Below are 17,405 nucleotides of genomic sequence, written 5' to 3' on the forward strand. Positions count from 1 at the left end.
TCAGAAAGCTTCTTTTGCACCTTCTCCCAGGTCTTGGAAGTGGAAGACCCCTGATTGACCAGTTTGAAGATGTGATGTCACACTTTCTGAATCCAGAGTATGTTCCTACGGTGCCCCCCACGAGCAAAGAGTTCAGTTTGTTTCAAAGGAATACTGTTAATAGGGACCTCCATATCATGATCAGTAAACAGGCATTACAAATACTTTGCTCTACTTTCACTAAGATTTGGGAAATCTATAGCTAGATATATGAATTCTTTGTGATTTATATGATTTAGCTGGCATTAAGGTATTGGAGTAGTGTGAACAAGCATTATTAGAAGCATGTCCTGTTGGCCATTTTTCATTCGTTAACTTTAATGGATATGGAAAACATGAAAGAACCAGAAGGAAAATGAAGCGCTACCATCTTGATTTTCATTTTTTTCCTACAAAGTAATTATTATAGCCAAGAACAATATATATCTCCAAGTGGATAAGGTTTCCCCACATGTTACATCAGATAAAGTCGGAGACCCATATTGGAATTATGCTATTTGGGGGTAGACATAATTCAATATGCCTGGCACCTTGCAATAAGAGTCAGTATCATCACTGAGTAGTACTCTTTATACTCATTTAATGCAAGTTCTCAGGACTGTGTCTGAGGACATGAGTTGCTAGAAACCCAGTAAGATGTATTTATGATGCGAGATTGTGTCTGGCATAGGTCATTAATTCTGTACTTGTAAATGCATTTGGACCAAGTTCCCCAGAATGTGATACATGTAATAAGCCAATAATCATATGGAATCAAAAGCAAAATACTGCGGATGCTGGAAATCTGAAATAAAAACAGAAAATGCTGAAAATACTCAGCAAGTCAGGCGGTATCTTGTAGAAAGAAACAGAGTTAACGTTTCAGGTCGATGACCTTTCGTCAAAACTGGAAGAAGTTGAAGATTAAACAGTTTTTAAGCAAGTACAGAGCCAGGGAAAGGTGGGGGAGGAAGGGGACGGGAGGAAAGAACAAAAGGGAAAGTCTCTGATAGGGTGGAGGGCAGGAGTGATTAAGTGACGAAAGGGATGATGGTGCAAGGCAAGGAGGGTGGTAATGGGACAAGTAAAGAAACAAAAGATGGGTCGAGAGGAGCTGTAAGTGGCAACATCAGAACCATTACCAGCACCTGCTGTCTGAAAAAATGGGAGTAGTGGTTATGATCTGAAGTTACTGAAATCAATGTTGAGTCCGGAAGGTTGTAAAGTGCCTAAGTGAAAGATGAGGTGCTGATCCTCGAGCGTCTGTTGAGCTTCATTGGAACAGTGTAAGAGGCCGAGGACAGAGAGGTCAGAGTGGGAGTGGGATTGAGAATTAAAATGGCAAGCGACCGGAAGGTCAGGGTCACCTTGCGGACTGAGTGGAGGTGTTCAGCAAACCGATCACCCAATCTGCATTTGATCGCCCAATGTAGAGGAGACCGCATTGTGAGCAGCGAATACAGTATACCAAATTGAAAGAAGTACAAGTAAATTGCTGTTTCACCTGGAAGGAGTGTTTGGGGCCCTGGACGGTGGGAAGGGAGGAGGTGAAAGGGCAGGTGTTGCATCTCCTGTGCTCGCACGGGAAGGTGCCGTGGGAAGGAGAATGGGTGTTGGGGGTGATTGAAGAGTGGACCGGGGTGTTGTGGAGGGGATAGTCCCTTTGGAATGCTGAAAGGGGAGGGGAAGATGTGTTTGGCGGTGGAATCGCGCTGGAGGTGGTGGAAGTGGCGGAGGATGATCCGTTGAATGTGGAGGCTGGTAGAGTGGAAGGTGAGGACAAGGGGGACCCTATTGTGGCTCTGGGTGGGAGGGGAAGGGGTGAGGGCAGAAGTGCGGGAAATGGGACGGACACGGTCGAAGGCCCTGTCAACTACAGTGGAGGGGACTCGTCGGTTGAGGAAAAAGGAAGACATATTGGAAGCACTGGTATGAAGGTGGCATCGTCAGAACAGACAGAGAAACTGGGAGAAAGGAATAGAGTCCTTACAGGAAGCGGGGTGGAAGGAAGTGTAATCAAGGTAGCAGTGGGAGTCGGTGCACTTATGGTGGGTAATGGTTGACAGCCTATCCCCAGAAATGTAGAAAGAGAAGTCAAGGAAGGGGAGGGAAGAGTCGGAGATGGACCATGTGAAGGTGAGGGAAGGGTGGAAATTGGAAGCGAAGTTGATGAAATTTTCCAGTTCCGGGCGAGCACTAAACGGCACCGATACAGTCATCAATGTACCGGAAAAAGAGGGGAGTGAGGGGACCTGAGTAGGACTGGAACAACGAATGTTCCACATATCCCACAAAAAGGCAAGCATAGCTAGGACCCATGCAGGTTCCCATAGCAACATCTTTTATTTGGAGGAAGTGAGCGGAGTCAAAGGAGAAATTGTTCAATGTAAGAACAAGTTCAGCCAGGCGGAGGAGGGTGGTGGTGGATGGGTACTGGTTGGACCTCCGTTCAAGGAAGAAATGGAGGGCCTGCAGGCCGTCCTGATGGGGGATGGAGGTGTAGAGGGCCAAATGATGGAAAGGAGATGGTTAGGGCCGGGGAACTGGAAACTGTTAAAGTGGCGGAGGGCGTCGGAAGAGTCATGGATGTAGGTCGAAAGAGACTGGGACAAAGGGGAAATTTTTTTTTTAATTTAAATTTTAATGATGAAAAATATTGAAATAAGGAGAATTATGACACTCCACATTTTTAAGAGTTAATATTAGCTGTTTGGCAGTCATTAAGACTAACCGCATAAACCTGGTATTTTTAAGCATACATATTTGGTGGCATAATTAGTTACTTTTCAGCTGGGTAGATAAGCAAGTTTGCGCTTTTTCAATGATTTCTCTGATTGCAGCATGCGATGGCCCTTTAATTCGAAGCTGTCATATCGCCTGCGAACCACTAGGAGCAAGTTCCGGATTTCTACGTTTCACTGCACATGTGCAAACGCGGGAACTTGTTCCTTCAATTCACCACTAAAAACTGAGAGCATTGTTGAGCTCCTCTGTTATTCCGGGAACGATTCTGGCCCAGATATCTCTGAGATACGTGGCACTGGTTCAACATAGACTTGGGTGATTTGACTTGAAAGGCTCTGAACCTCATTCAAAAGAGCTTTGAAGTTTCTCAAATGGGACTTGTGTTGATTATACCTTCTGAGCTCTATTGGTGCACATATTGGTGTAATTGCACATTTTTCTATGATATATACAGCAGTGTAAATTGATACACTGGGAGAAATTTTAATCCCCCGGGACGGGCGGGAGAGAAGTTAAAAATTCATAAATAGGAAACCCAACCCCAACCCACCTCCAAACCCGTTTTAACGGAGGCAGGTTGAGAGGTGGGCGACTAACCTGCTCTCCAGAGGTGGGTCCACCATTTAACTATTTTAATGAGGCTGCGTGCCTCAAATTTTAGGACAGTTTTATATTTAATAGCCACGAGCCGGGTTTCCTAGGGTTTGCCCGGCACCTGAAGAGAGGCTGGATCGAGCAGGTAAATGCCTTTCTAGTGCTTGTGGGCCAGGAGGAGCAGAAGTGCTTCCTCCCGACCCCCCAAGCTAACCTGCTTCCCTCCCTGCAATCAGACTCCTGCTCCCCCGATTCGATGCCCCTGAAGTCTGCTATCGTACATGAGGTAGATTTGCAAATTGACTGAAAGATGAGTAGACCTTGTTTTCACAAATAAAGGAGATCCAATGGTCTGACTGGCCCAACTTCTTGGACAGTTTAAAAGAAAGATAAGAAAGTTTTAAATAAGAAAAGGCCACCTTGCTCCAACAAGACCATTCCTTCCACAGACCATTTATAATCTTCTTTGTTTATAGCTATTCAAGTGTCACCTTGTCTCTGAGTCAGATGTTTGCGTTCAAGCCTCACTCCCAAACTTCAGTACATTATCTAGTTTACACTTCAGTGCAGTACTGAAGGAATGCTGCAATGTCGGAAGTGCTATCTTTCAGATGAGATGTTAACCCGAGTCTTTTGTTCCGGTATACATAAAAAATCTCATTACACTTTTTGAAGAACAACAGGGATTCTCCCAGTGTTCTGGATAACTTCCTCCCTCAACCAACACCACTAAAATAGATTAACAGACCATCTGTCTCATTGCTGTTCATGAGATCTTGCTGTGTACAAATTGGCAACACTTCAAAAGCAATTCATTAGCTGTGAAGCATTTTGGAAATATGCTGAGGATGAAATAGACTCTGTTAAATACAGTTCTATCTTTCTCTACCTAATCCATTCAATCTCAAGAGGAAAGGTTCTCCAAAGTTTCTCCCTGCCTCCCAAAGGTAAATTCCAGAATTCTTATCAAAAATGAACTAAATAATTTGGTTACAAATGGACTGGAAGTTGTTGGGATAGTTATTGACTGAAATAATCAACCTCTCCACTAAGACATGAAGGTTTCTATGCTGCTGGTGCCAGCAGTGGGAGATGTTATCTCGAGGACACCCGACCAAGGTTGAGTGGTGGAAATGGATGAATAGTCTGGAATTTTACACGATAAGCTCTGGGGAGCGAGGATTACTTGTGTAGAACGTTCGCTCAAAGGATTAAGTAGATGGAGTACATTTCATAATAAGGTTGATTGTATATCATCTATAAAAAGATCAGGCTCAATGGATTAAACACCTTTTTCTCATTCCATGCTTTCTTACTTTGTTACCCTTGCATCCTACGTTTTACATCCTTGATTGGCGGCCTTTCTTCACATGACACTTCTGTGACGCCAGCAACTCAGGAACTATCTATCATATTCCACACAGCATTCAATTACCTCCAACTGTACTTATCTTTATAATCCTCAATCCCATTCCTAACCAGATATTCACCCAGTTCTGTCTAAAGGGGTTCACACAGCATTAGCTGTATGTCCAGTCTACATATTGACTCTACGAGGAAAAAAAAATCTTACCTGAAGGCTTGTTAATATTATAAACATTCTAGTTCTGTGCTTATGGTCCAAGTGAACTAAGCTGCTTTTTCTGCTTTGATAGCAGATGACAACCATAGAATCTTTTATGAAACTTTGAACAAATCTCACAGGGTGCAATCATAGTCAAGGCTTAGAAGCAGAGGCAGCCTATGTGGCCATCGGGCATAGAGGTGTGACTTTTACAATTTATAAAGAACTTGAAACTTGGCGTAAAATAAACTCCTCAAATGAGAATTTATGAATTCTTTCTGTTGGTAACTTTAGGAAAAAAGTCAGTGTGAGGAGAAAACAGGATTTTCCATTTTGTAAACAGGATTTTCCATTTTGTAGTCTCACTGAATCTTTGGTAAAAATAATTGTGATAAGGAATTTCACCCCCAAAACTTTATAGCCAAAACATGTGAACAAGCAGCACTACTGTTTGTAATAGAGTAGATACATATTACAACTAGCAGGAATGATAGGAGAGGAACTCAAGATGGCATTTTAGCATAATGTTAAATGGAGACTATCACCTGGTTCTCTCTAGAAAGTATCTTAAAATAGCCAATAACCCACACACGGTATGTGTAATAGCAACATATAAGGGCTGATTCCCCGATTAGGTGCTCCGGATGAGAAGTGACACTTGCAGGGAGCACTGATTAAGACATTGCGGGCCCACAGCACCTGATTTTCCATTCTTCACTTAAATGATTTCCCAACCAGCACCTCCTGCAAGCACCGCTCCTCAAAGAGAGTGTCCAATCGAGGAATCAGCCCTATATATATAATAATGAAAAATACTTTTCAAAAATGCAGTGCTTACAATATATTTCAGTTAATGAAGGTGATTCAATATATAATGGAAACAGCTATCCAATAGGTTTGGATGAATAGAAAATTTGTTTAGAACTATTCAAATAAGGGGGAAAATATAGCTAGGAAATGAAATGAAAATTAATGAACCCATACAAAGGTATAGGCTAATCTGGATTTATAAAGGACAGATTGTCTTTAACTAGTTTGATTACATTTTTAGAGAAAAACAGAGTGTATGGATAAAGGGAACTTGGCGGATGTGTATATGATTCTTCAAAAGGCATCTGGTAAGTTACCACATAAAAGACTCATCGTGGAAATTAAGGCAAAAGGTATCTAAGGGAATGTTGCCATGTGGATTGAAAGATGGTTCGGAGACTGCAAGAAGAGTAGGGTAAATTGATGTTTTTTGGATTGGTGGGTACAGGATAGCGGTGTGCCCCAGGATCTGTGCTATTTTCCATTTGTATAAATGTTTGTACATGGGGGAAGAAACAAAATAAATCGAAGTTTGCTGATGATACCAAATTAGGGGACATTTAGAATCATAGAATCATAGAAAGGTTACAGCACGGGTGGAGGCCATTTGGCCCATCAAGTCCGTGCCGGCTCTATGCAAGAGCAATCCAGTTAGTTCCACTCCCCAGCCCTATCCCCATAGCCCTGCAATTTTTTTCTTTTCAAGTACTTATTCAGTTCTCTTTTGAAGGCCATGATTGAATCTGCCTCAACCACCCCCTCTGGCAGTGCATTCCAGATCCTAACCACTCGCTGTGTAAAAAAGCTTTTTCTCATGTCACCTTTGGTTCTTTTGCCAATCACCTTAAATCTATATCCTCTGATTCTTGACTCTTCCGCTAATGGGAACAGTTTCTCTCTATCTATTCTGTCCAGACCCTTCATGATTTTAAAAACCTCTATCAAATCTCCTCTCAAACTTCTCTGTTCCAAGAACAACCCCAGCTTTTCCAGACTATCCACTTAACTAAAGTCCCTCATCCCTGGAATCATTCGAGTAAATCTTTTCTACACTCTCCCTATGGCCTTCACATCTTTCCTAACGTGCGCTGCCCAGAACTGGACACAAGACTCCAGTTGTAGTCGAACCAGTGTTTTATAATGGTTCATCATGACTTCCTTGCTTTTGTACTCTATGCCTCAATTTATAAAGCCCAAGATCTCGTATGCTTTCTTAATCGCTTTCTCAACCTGCCCTGCCACCTTCAACGATTTGTGTATATATACTCCCAGATCTCTTTGTTCCTGTACCCCTTTTAGAGTTGTGCCCTCTAGTTTATATTGCCTCTCCTCGTTCTTCCTACTGAAATGTATCACTTTGTGTTTTCCTGCGTTAAATTTCATCTGCCACTTGTCCATGCCACCAGCCTGTCTATATCCTCTTGAAGTCTATCACTATCCTCCTCACTGTTCACTACATTTCCAAGTTTTGTGTCATCTGCAAATTTGGAAATTGGGCCCTGTACACCTGAATCCAAGTCATTAATATATATCAAGAAAAGCAGTGGTCCTAGTACCGAACCCTGGGGAACACAACTGTACACCCCGCTCCAGTCTGAAAAACAACCGTTCACCACTACTCTCTGCATCCTGTTACTTAGCCAATTTTGTATCCATGCTGCTACTGCCCCCTTTATTCCCAGGGCTTCAAGCTTGATGACAAGCCAATTATGCAGCACTTTATCAAACACCTTTTGGAAGTTCAGATTTCAAATTGTGAAGAAGAATGCAAGAAATTGCAAAAGGACATGGACAAACTAACATAGTGAGCTAGTAAAGGCAGATGCAATTCAATGAAGGGAAATGTAAAGTAGTACATTTTAGGGGAAAAAAATGAAAGGAATTATATCCTAAACAGTAAGACACTTAACAGAATGGAGGAACAGAGAGAGTAAAAGGGTGCAGGTACACTGATCTTTAAAGGAGTGCTGATAGGAAAGTACAAAAAAGGCAAATGGGATTCTGAGTTTTATATATAAGGGCACTGAATACGAAAATGAGGAAGTGATGTTAAGTTTGTACAAGACATTGGTTAGGTTTCAGTTGGAGTACTGTGTGCAGTTCAGGGTACCTGAATGCAGCAAGAACATTACAGCTATGGAAAGGATGTATTGAGGACACGGTTGAAGCATACCAGGAATGAAGGTTATGGATACAAAGAAAGGCTCAAAACATTGGGACTTTTTTTCAATAGAACAGGGCAGATTAAGAAGATCTAATAAAGATTTTCAAAATTATGATAGGTTTCAACATGGTGAAAGATTGTTTCAACTGATGGGGGAATTGGTAACAAGGGGGCATAGGTGGAGAAATTGGTCCCATTCGTGTCTGATTTCTGTGCTAAAAATAGGAGTTGGTGGTACTTCTGAATGCTGAGGCACCCTCATAAAATAGAAATTAGGCTCCTTGAATATCAGGGGTCTAACGCCTGTTCTAAGACCTCAATGCCAAATTTGGCAATAAATGGGCGGAGAAGGCGCCGCACATGCTCCGCTTAGTATTTCCAGGTCTACAGTGGCCTGATCAGCGGTTCTTAAAGGGGCTCCTGAGGAACAGGTAAGTTTTTGTTTTTTTACTTAACTTAATTTGGAGCCATGAGGAGTACTCCTGCTCCTTCTGCCTCCATAGAAATTCTGCAGGTCGCTGCTGACCCATGCTCAGCCTGTTCCAGTTCGCCTCCTCCGCTCCCAGGACTTGCTTGGGGGCTGGAGCCAGCAAATTTTCTAGGGCCCAGGAGGGAAGGAATGGGGGAGAGAAGAGCGTGACGGGTGAGAGTGGAGGGGGAGCAGTAGGGGAAAGTGAAGTGGAGGAAAAATGGTAGGGGAGAGGAGAAATGGGAGCAGAGGGGTAAGAGGGAGAGGAGGGGGAAGGGAGGGATATAGGGAAAAGGAGGAGGGGAAATGGCGGAATGGAACGAGAGGATAGAGAAGGGAGGGAGGAAACAAGAGCATAGGTGAATAGACAAAGATAGGGGAAGGGGCAAGGGGAAGTTACCAGAGGGTTGGGAGGCTATTTTGGTATCAGCAGGGAATGGCGGAGATGGTGGTGAACGATTTTGGCCTCAGTCAGAGAAAGGATACTGGCGGCTTAGTTGGGCCTCAGCGTGGAGGGATGGGGAGGTGGAGGGCAGAGGCGGAGAAAGAGGGATGAGGGCAGGAAAGGAGAAAGGGGAGAGATGGGAAAGGGGGGGAAGGGAGAGGGTAGAGGGGGGATGGGGAAGAACATAGAAGAGGAGTGGGAGGAGGAGACGGGAAGGATTAGAAGAAGAGGAGCGAAGGAGGAGGACGAGCAATAGGGAGAGGGGAGGGGATGAATGGGGGAGAGGGAGAAGGGAGAAGGAGGCGAGAGAAGAGGAAGAGATGGGGATTGAGGAAAGGGGAGAGAGGGGGAAGGGGGAGGAGGGGATCGGAGTGAGAGGGGGCAGACGGGGGAGGGGGAGAGTAAGGGGAGGGAGCAGAGGGGAGGGGCAGTGGTAGGGGAGAGGGAACTGGAGGAAAGGAGCAGGACAGTGGAAGTGAGAGCTGAAGGGGAAGAGGGAGAGGAGAGTGAAGAGCGACATAAGGGAGAAAAGGAGGAGGGAAGGTGGGGAACGAAGCGAAAGGATGGAGAAGGGAAGGGAGAAACAAGACCATAGGAGAATAGACAAAGATAGGGAAACGGGTTAACATTTCTTTATCAATTCTCTGCCGTGGCTTTACTTGGGGTCCCTTTACAGTGAATTTCCGTCTTCGGGGAATGGTTTTGCTCTCATGCAGGAGCAGTAGGGGGCTGTTATGTAACATTTGGTGCCATCCCACTATTTTGAATATGTCACGTAATGCCACGCTTATAGTGCCATCTACTGATGAAGACCCATTAGAATCTGGAGCTCATTCACCATTTTTAATATATTATAGATGTGTTGAACTACGCAGTTCAATGCTATAATCTTAAATTGCACAACTTACCAATAACTGATGGGCGGTTGACATTAGTCTGTAAATTTGGAATGACCACCGAGTAGGTGGCAGGTCGATAGGGGTAAATGGTTGCTGGAGTTGTAGAAACAATATTTTGGCCACTGCCAGGAAAGACATTTGAAGGAACACCCAGTGCAAATCGTTTTTTTTTCCCTGGTCGTGGCTGGTACACCCAACCTAAGGGGTTAAATTAACATAGTAAGTGACGACATAATATGAAGTTTGCACTACTGCAGATGTTATAAATAGACTTTCACAAAATATATTATTTGATACAGTTTGGGAAAATAAATATCTCTTATTTACTTACTAAGTGTTAGGTAGCTGAGTTGGTTGAGTACTGGATTGGGTCCAAGAAGGCTCTGGATTCAAATCCCAGCAGGGGAAATAGATAGCATTAAAGCCCATCCAAGGGTATGGTGGGAGCCGGAGACTGAAGGGACTGTGTGCAATGCTTGGCATACTGTCACAAGTACTGTCTTCAGACACTTCTGGTGGTTGGCAATAGACATGGAGTCCAGCATCACCTCATGCAACCATCTGGTGTGCATGAGGTGCGTCTCTCTCTTTCTGATTCCTTAATGAAGATTTCCTTTTTTTTTACATATTGCCAGTTTTTTTTACATGGCATTAATTTACAGGTGTGCAAGTTAATACAGTGAATCTGTTGGCATTATTGTGCATATCAATCCAGCAGTTTAACATGCTTTGGAAGCAAGGTGGTCAAGGAAGGGGTCAGATATTGACTGGGCAGGTGTGTATGGGGAGCTATCCTACCTACAGCAACAAAATTAATCTCTCAGGGAAGAGGCAGTGATGAGATTGCTTCAGCTGAAGAAAGCCTTTCAATCTTTTTGATATATATTAATGACCTGGACTTGGGTTTACACGGTATAATTTCAAAGTTTGCAGATGACACGAAACTCGTAAATGTAGTAAACAATGTGGAGGATAGTAACAGACTTCGGGAGGACATAGACAGAATGGTGAAATGGGTAAACACGTGGCAGAGAAGTGTGAAGTGATATATTTTGGAAGAAAGAATGAGGAGAGGCAATACGAACTAAATGGTACAATTTTAAAGGGAGTGCAGGAACAGAGACCTGGGGGTGCACGTACACAAATCTTTGAAGGTGGCAGGACAAGTTGAGAAAGCTGTTAAAAAAGCATATGGGATCCTTGGCTTTATTAATAGAGGCATGGAGTACAAAAGCAAGTAAGTTGTGCTAAACCTTAATAAAACACTGGCTTGGCTTCAGCTAACATCTACAACAATAACTTGCATTTATATAGCGCCTTTAACGTAGTAAAACGTCCCAAGGCGTTTAAACTTGGAATGACAAACGACAGCACTCCCTCAATATTGGACTGGAGCTTCAGCCTCGACTGTATATACAGATCTTGATTTGGGGCTCAAACCGATAACTTTTTGACCCAGAGGTAAGAGCATTACCAACTGTGCCAGGCTGACCATCATGAGAAACAAGCTGATATTCAATGACTTTTTCTCAGTACTTCTGGTGGAGCACAGGATCAAATCTATTTCTGCCAAAAATTAGATTGTTGACAGTATTTTCTTTTTAAAACATTTTATTTACAGACTCTTTTAGCAGCAAAAATGAAGTCAGACACCACAAAATAAAATAATGCAGAGAAATTCCCAAATGGTGATGGCAGCTGGGAGACAATTGAACTATAGACTATTGAGATTCAACATGGTAATCCTTCACTGGAGTGGGAAATTTGAAGTTTTCTTAACAAGGGTAAGGGATATACTTAGAATTATATTTTTATGTGGACATTGGAGGAGCACTTTTCATGAAAAATACTGCTCCTAGACTTTCCTTCTGCTTTAGGCTTTGGCTCTTCATCTTTGCTTCTTAAGAAAAAGAAATCTATCAGTATTCCAAATAGCTTTTAGCTCACCAGGAAATTCTTCCCTGTGTTTCTCTTTTATCTTTTGTGCTTCATCATAGTAAGGTTTCTTCTGTTCTTCAGTCAGTTTGTTCCACTCCAGGCCAAGCTGGACACTAATTTCAGCATTATTAGCGTTGGGGTTTGCCTTGGCTAATGATGGTCTGTGAATCCTTGCCCAAACCATAAATGCATTCATTGGGCGTTTTATGTGCCCACTTCTGTCTTTGGAGGGTGGCATATCATTGATTTCTAAAACCAGAACAAAGGGAGGAAAATAAGATGATTGTGTAATTGTATAGGTGGTAGAAAAAAATGGTGTCATTAGAGTGGCACAGTATATTAAGATAAGAAAGGTTTGAAAAACCCGAAAACACTAAGTTATGCTGCTGGGATAAAATCCAACTGTAACTGTTGAAACAATTAAACTGAAATAGAAGTGGGAGGGAAGGGCAAATATCCCAATAGGTCTACTGTATCTACATAAAATCTAATGCAACAATGAATCTGGTCACCTCTCCACTGTAAGTTATTATGGCCATGTTAAATGGCTAACAAAGAAATCTGTCATTGGATCCCTGCCAACAGTCAGTGGGTAAATATACTCTTTATGTGGGACTGAGACATACAAACCAAGGTTTTGCCCCCAATTTTTCCTTCTACTTTCCTCACAGTGCTGACTCGTGCAAGGGTACAGGTCCAGATGCACGGCTGACCACTGGTATCTTGCCCAAGCATACAATCTTCAAGTGTAAACCTAAATGTTAAACAATAAATATTGATATATTATGTGAGCAATGGGGGTCAACATAGTCCAGCTCACTGCTGTCCTCTTCCGACATCCACACGCATATAGTTTCTGACAGGATAGCGATCAAAGGTGGGGGGGCAACCTTGACTGAATTTTCCCCCCTCTAGCCCCACTGAGGCAAATTGTAGCATCCTTACTGCCACTGAGATCAACTGACTCAGCATAGATAAGAGTGCACAGCTTATGTGTTTTCTCTCTGTAGTATGTTTCTTAGCTTAAAAACAGCTTTTAGGAAAGATATCAGTCTCAAATTGGCTGCTGCAATTGCATTCTGGGAAATTGGCTTCAATTCTTTTGACTCTGCATAAAGTGTATCATGAAGAACCCAATCAATCCAATGCAGTTGATTACTGACAAATATATGCATCATGAAAAACAATCACCAAGCACATCTAAGAGCTTGGAACACTCAACATCTCTCACAAGGCTATTTCGGAACAGTATAGCCTAATCAGTTTAGCCAACACCTGTCAGTCACCACTGGTTGACATCAGCATGCCTTTGTGTATGTATTACCATATTTTTTGAGTATACTGCCTCTGTCTCATAGGTTGACTTCTCAAAGGTATGAATATGGCCCAGAATTTCCTGGAGACTTGCTCCATTGTAATGACCATATACATCATAGGGACCCCTGAACAGCGCAGAAGAAAGAAGAAAATATGGGGCTCGATTTTCGCACCCTCGATCTGGTGTGTTCGTGGCTGGAGGGGCTGTGAAAATCCGTCCACTTTCGGGTTCCCCAGTGACGCGTTGACACGCACGTGCAGCCCCCGCATGTGGAACTCCTGCTGGCAATTAAAGCTGGTGGGGTGCCGCTTAAAGTACTTAAACACGTACTTCAGGACGTTTACAGACCTGATATTTTAGGAGGGATGGGATTTTGAAATGAACTGAGACTGTTTCCCGTACTGGGGGAAACACTCCCAGTTCAAATGGACGTGTTGCAGCCATCAGCCTGTGGCAGCTGCAAAGGTCCATTTGACAGGTGGCGGGGGAGACCCTCACTCATTGCAGGAGGCCACTCTGTCACTTTGGACAAATTTGGCCTCCACCACTCTCCTCCTAACAATAAAATTCACAAACTTGCACACTTACCCCGGTGTCCAGACACATTTAGCTACCTTGCGGACCCCCTCAAACTTCCGGATGGGGGCCGCTGTAGCTGCAGTCATGACTCCTCAGAGGGCGAACAGCATCACCAGCCTCGCCGGCCACGCCGTCCACCTCTGACACGTGGAGCTCCACAACACAGTGCTGTGACACATCCATCTGCACAGCAGGAGGGAGGGCAACTGGAGAGAGAGATGCGTCGCAGAGGGCACTACCCTCGCCACAGGGTCTACAGACCGAGGCTCAGCTTCCTGGACCTCTCTGAGCAGCAGTGCATATGGAGGCTCAGAGTCACTCGACATGTAGTCGTGGACATCTGCAGCCTCCTTCATCTTCTTACCTGTCGCTGTCAAAGTCACCACTGCCCTCAACAACTTCTCCTCCGCATCCTTCCAGGGTGCCACCGGGGACATCGCCGACATCTCTCAATTGTCTGCACAAAAGAGCCCTGCAAATTCACCTACGCCCACTCTGCAGTGACACAATGGGTGGCATCAGGTGTGCGTGTTCATGGTGAACCCCATGAAAGGGACCTATTCCACAAGCCAGTCAAGACATGGCAGTAGTATTGATAATAATAAGATTTATTGTGCATGTGAAATAAAACAAATATAAATAAAAAACATGACAAATCGTCAGACACCCTTGTGCATTCCCTTTGTGCTCACAAAACCTTTGCCTTGCGTTTCCGGGAACCCCTACATGTGGCTTCAGCAGAGGTAGTGGCAGGTTGCTTTTGTCCATGCCCTGACCGATGAGATGCTTTGGGCTGATGCCCTCTGGGTTTGGGTGCCCGTGAGGGCCCCCCCAAAAACTGCTCCACCTGCACCTGTGCAGGGGCAGACTCAGCCACCTGGAGAGGGGGCAGCATTGTGGGTACTGGTTAAGAGGGGGACAACGGGTGAGATGTGGGAGCGCTTTGAGTGGTGTCCCCACTTCCATGTCCCTTTTCACCATCATCCCTCTTGTGGCCCAGGCCCACATCACTCCTTCCACCCTGCTGGATGGCAGTTTGGAGGACTTGTGTGAGGTCTTGGAAGGCCACTTGTAAAGTATCTGTCAGCCTGTTCAAGGCGGCAGAATGTTGCTCACCCTGAATCCGAACGGCCATTGTCAGGGCCTGAATGGACTCATTGTTGAGCCGCGCTTGACGCTCGAGGGATGCTAGCCTTTCCTCCATCACAGACATTCCCACATCTACCCGCGACACTATCTCAGAGATGCCTTCACGTCCCTGCGACACTATCTCGGAGATACCCTCCTGTACCTGTGCCACCATTCCCCTCATGCAGGAGTTGGACTCCTCCATCCTCTGCGCGATTGTGGAGAGTGCGCGTGGCACCTATTCCAGCGCCTCGGCAATGTGCTGCTGCCTCTCGACGACTCTCCTTTTCACGGCTGGCCCCCAGGGTTCAGCATCTGGGTCCAGCTGAGCAGAGCCTGGAGAAGAGTGCTCCCACCGACGCAGACTCTCCACGGCTGCCCCTGCCACCAGGGTCTACTCGTGCTCACATGTGCGTGGTGACTCACCATATGCAAGCCCAACTAAGTGAGGATGGGGACCCACCGAGGTGTATGTAACTGCGCTGGTGGATGCACGGCTCAGATGTGACGATGGACCCTCAGAGGCCGGCAGGTCCTCTGAAGAACCGCCCCCCGCGGTCACGGCGCCCGCGGATGGCCCTGCAAGAGAACAGAAAGCAATATTAGGCATGTGGACAGATGTTGAGGTGCTGCAGATGCCAAGTGATGCTAAGATCATTCGCTATCATGAATGCTGAGTGTTAGCTTTCTGTCACCAGCCGCTTGTGCAATTCCAGCCTCGGCATCCGCCACGGACAGGCACTCCAGCGTGCAGCTGATGTCCAATGCCTGCTGCTCCATGTCCGTTAGGAACACCTGGTGTGGCGGGACCCCTCCGGTCCATGCCCTCTCCTGGACGTTCTGGCATCTCTTCTCCTATCAAGGCAAAACACAGAAGCGTGATTGAGTGATGGTTGCATGGTGAGCCGCTGCATGCATTGGTGTGGGTGGGGTTGAGCGTGAGGGAGATGCATGGGAGGGTGCGTGTGCAACATAGCCATGAGATTGTATGAGGATTGGGTTGCGTGGTAGTGTTCGAATGGGGATGGGGCAGTGAGTACGTGCAGGCAAGGTGAAGATGATAGTTCAGTGGATGTGAGGAGTGATGTGAGAGCGTTGTGGTGGCAGTGCAGAAGGGGTAGTGTGGTGGTGGAGGTGATGTGGAAGGCAGAGTGTGGGAGAATGCATAAGTATATTCACTTTGCCTGACCTGGTTAGGTCATTAAATCTCTTCCTGCACTGGACCCAGGTTCGTGGCACATTGCCGCAGCTGGTGACCTCCTCGGCCACCTCCAGCCAGGCCTCCTTCGTGGTGGAGGGAGGGTACTTCTTCCCATCAGACGGGAAAAATATTTCCCTCCTCCTCCTCACCCCATCCAGCAGCAGCTGGAGTGAGGAGTCTGAAAATCTTGGGGCAGCCTTTTCTCTGGCCTGCTCCATGGTTCAGAATTGGTTGTTTGCTGCAGGAGGAGCATTGGTGGACTGCCCCTTTAAATAGAGCTCCTCCAGCTTCCAGACCTTACTGCGCATGCGCAGTCCGCCCGCCACGCAGCTTACCAGCGGGAAACCCGGAAGCAAAGGTAAGTGGCTCCAATTAACCTGTAATTGCGTGCGGAGCACACTGATTTCACCGGGCGCGTTAGCCACGCGCCCAGTCGACCCCCCGCTGAGAACCCGCCGCCCTGCTATCGAGCCCATGGAGTGAGTGTCTTAGGCCTTACTTATGCTACGCCATAATTTCCTGACTTTTGCGATTACCCTTGCTGAAAGCAGTGAGAACTTAATTTTCAGTGCTTCACCCACTATTAAAATCAGTGGCGATCGTGAATTTCCTGGAATACTGTCAGTATTCACACCGCTGCCACTTAGACTGAAAAGTAATGGCGCTGGTGACCTGGCAGCATCTTGATTAATGATTGAGAAGAGGGTTTCTGTGAAAATACTCGCAACATTTGTAAATACGAAAAGCCAATTTTGTGAAGTTCTTGCTATTCTTCATAAATTCAGAAAGAGTGGTAACTTGAAGAAAGACAAAAAAGAAAGAATTGCGTTTTTATAAATAGTGCCTTTCACGACCTCAGGACGTCCCAGAAGTACTTTTGAAGTGTAGTCACTGTTGCAATGTAGGAAACGCAGCAGCCAATTTGTGCACAGCAAGGTCCCACAAACAGTGATGTGATAATAACCAGATAATCTGTTTTAGTGAGCGGATTAAACGTCCATGAATGCTCACGTTTGGATTTGGATTGCTATTGTGCCATCGCTTCTCATTGCAAACAAATGGAAATGGCTTCCAATAACATTGTGTGTATAACTAGCTGGATGCACACTGCACATATTAAAGTACAGTAAATCATGTGGAATATAAAACACGGATTTAGAAGTTTAAGTTTTACAGTTTAACTGTTTGCCCTTTCAACACACTTCGCTGAATTTAATCTATTTGTACCCGACAGCCACCAGTCTACAAGATCTGTAAGGGCAGTAGCAAATAAATGAAACAAAACAGGCCACTCTTTTCAATTTATCCCAATTAAATTGTAATGCGAAACAACAGACTCATCTGATTTCATTTGATTTCTGGGCTTTAAAATTTGATTTAGCTTATCTTGACATCGACAACACCCATTAAACAGACTAGTTACTTGTTTTCTTAATCTTTAAGCAAGGAGGAGACCGTGGCTGTTCATTAACGGAATTAATTTGGGAAAACAAATTAAGTTAAAGTACAGGAAATAGTTGTAATACAGAATGC

The 17,405-nt window shown here is 44.9% G+C and overlaps 1 protein-coding gene across 1 annotated transcript in view; it reads right to left on the reverse strand.

The window, feature by feature from the left end:
* LOC137332229 (transcription factor SOX-30-like) overlaps positions 1-17,405 on the reverse strand; it is a 41,111-nt gene that overhangs the window by 15,601 nt on the left and 8,105 nt on the right. The window contains exons 3-4 of the mRNA XM_067995922.1: positions 11,656-11,895; positions 9,718-9,906 (exon numbers count right to left, since the gene is read on the reverse strand). Of these exons, the coding sequence (XP_067852023.1) occupies positions 9,718-9,906; positions 11,656-11,895 (429 nt within the window). The remainder of the gene's footprint in view (positions 1-9,717; positions 9,907-11,655; positions 11,896-17,405) is intronic.

The sequence above is a fragment of the Heptranchias perlo genome, chromosome 14 (genome assembly GCF_035084215.1).
Source record: "Heptranchias perlo isolate sHepPer1 chromosome 14, sHepPer1.hap1, whole genome shotgun sequence".
NCBI classification, from domain to species: Eukaryota; Metazoa; Chordata; class Chondrichthyes; order Hexanchiformes; family Hexanchidae; genus Heptranchias; species Heptranchias perlo.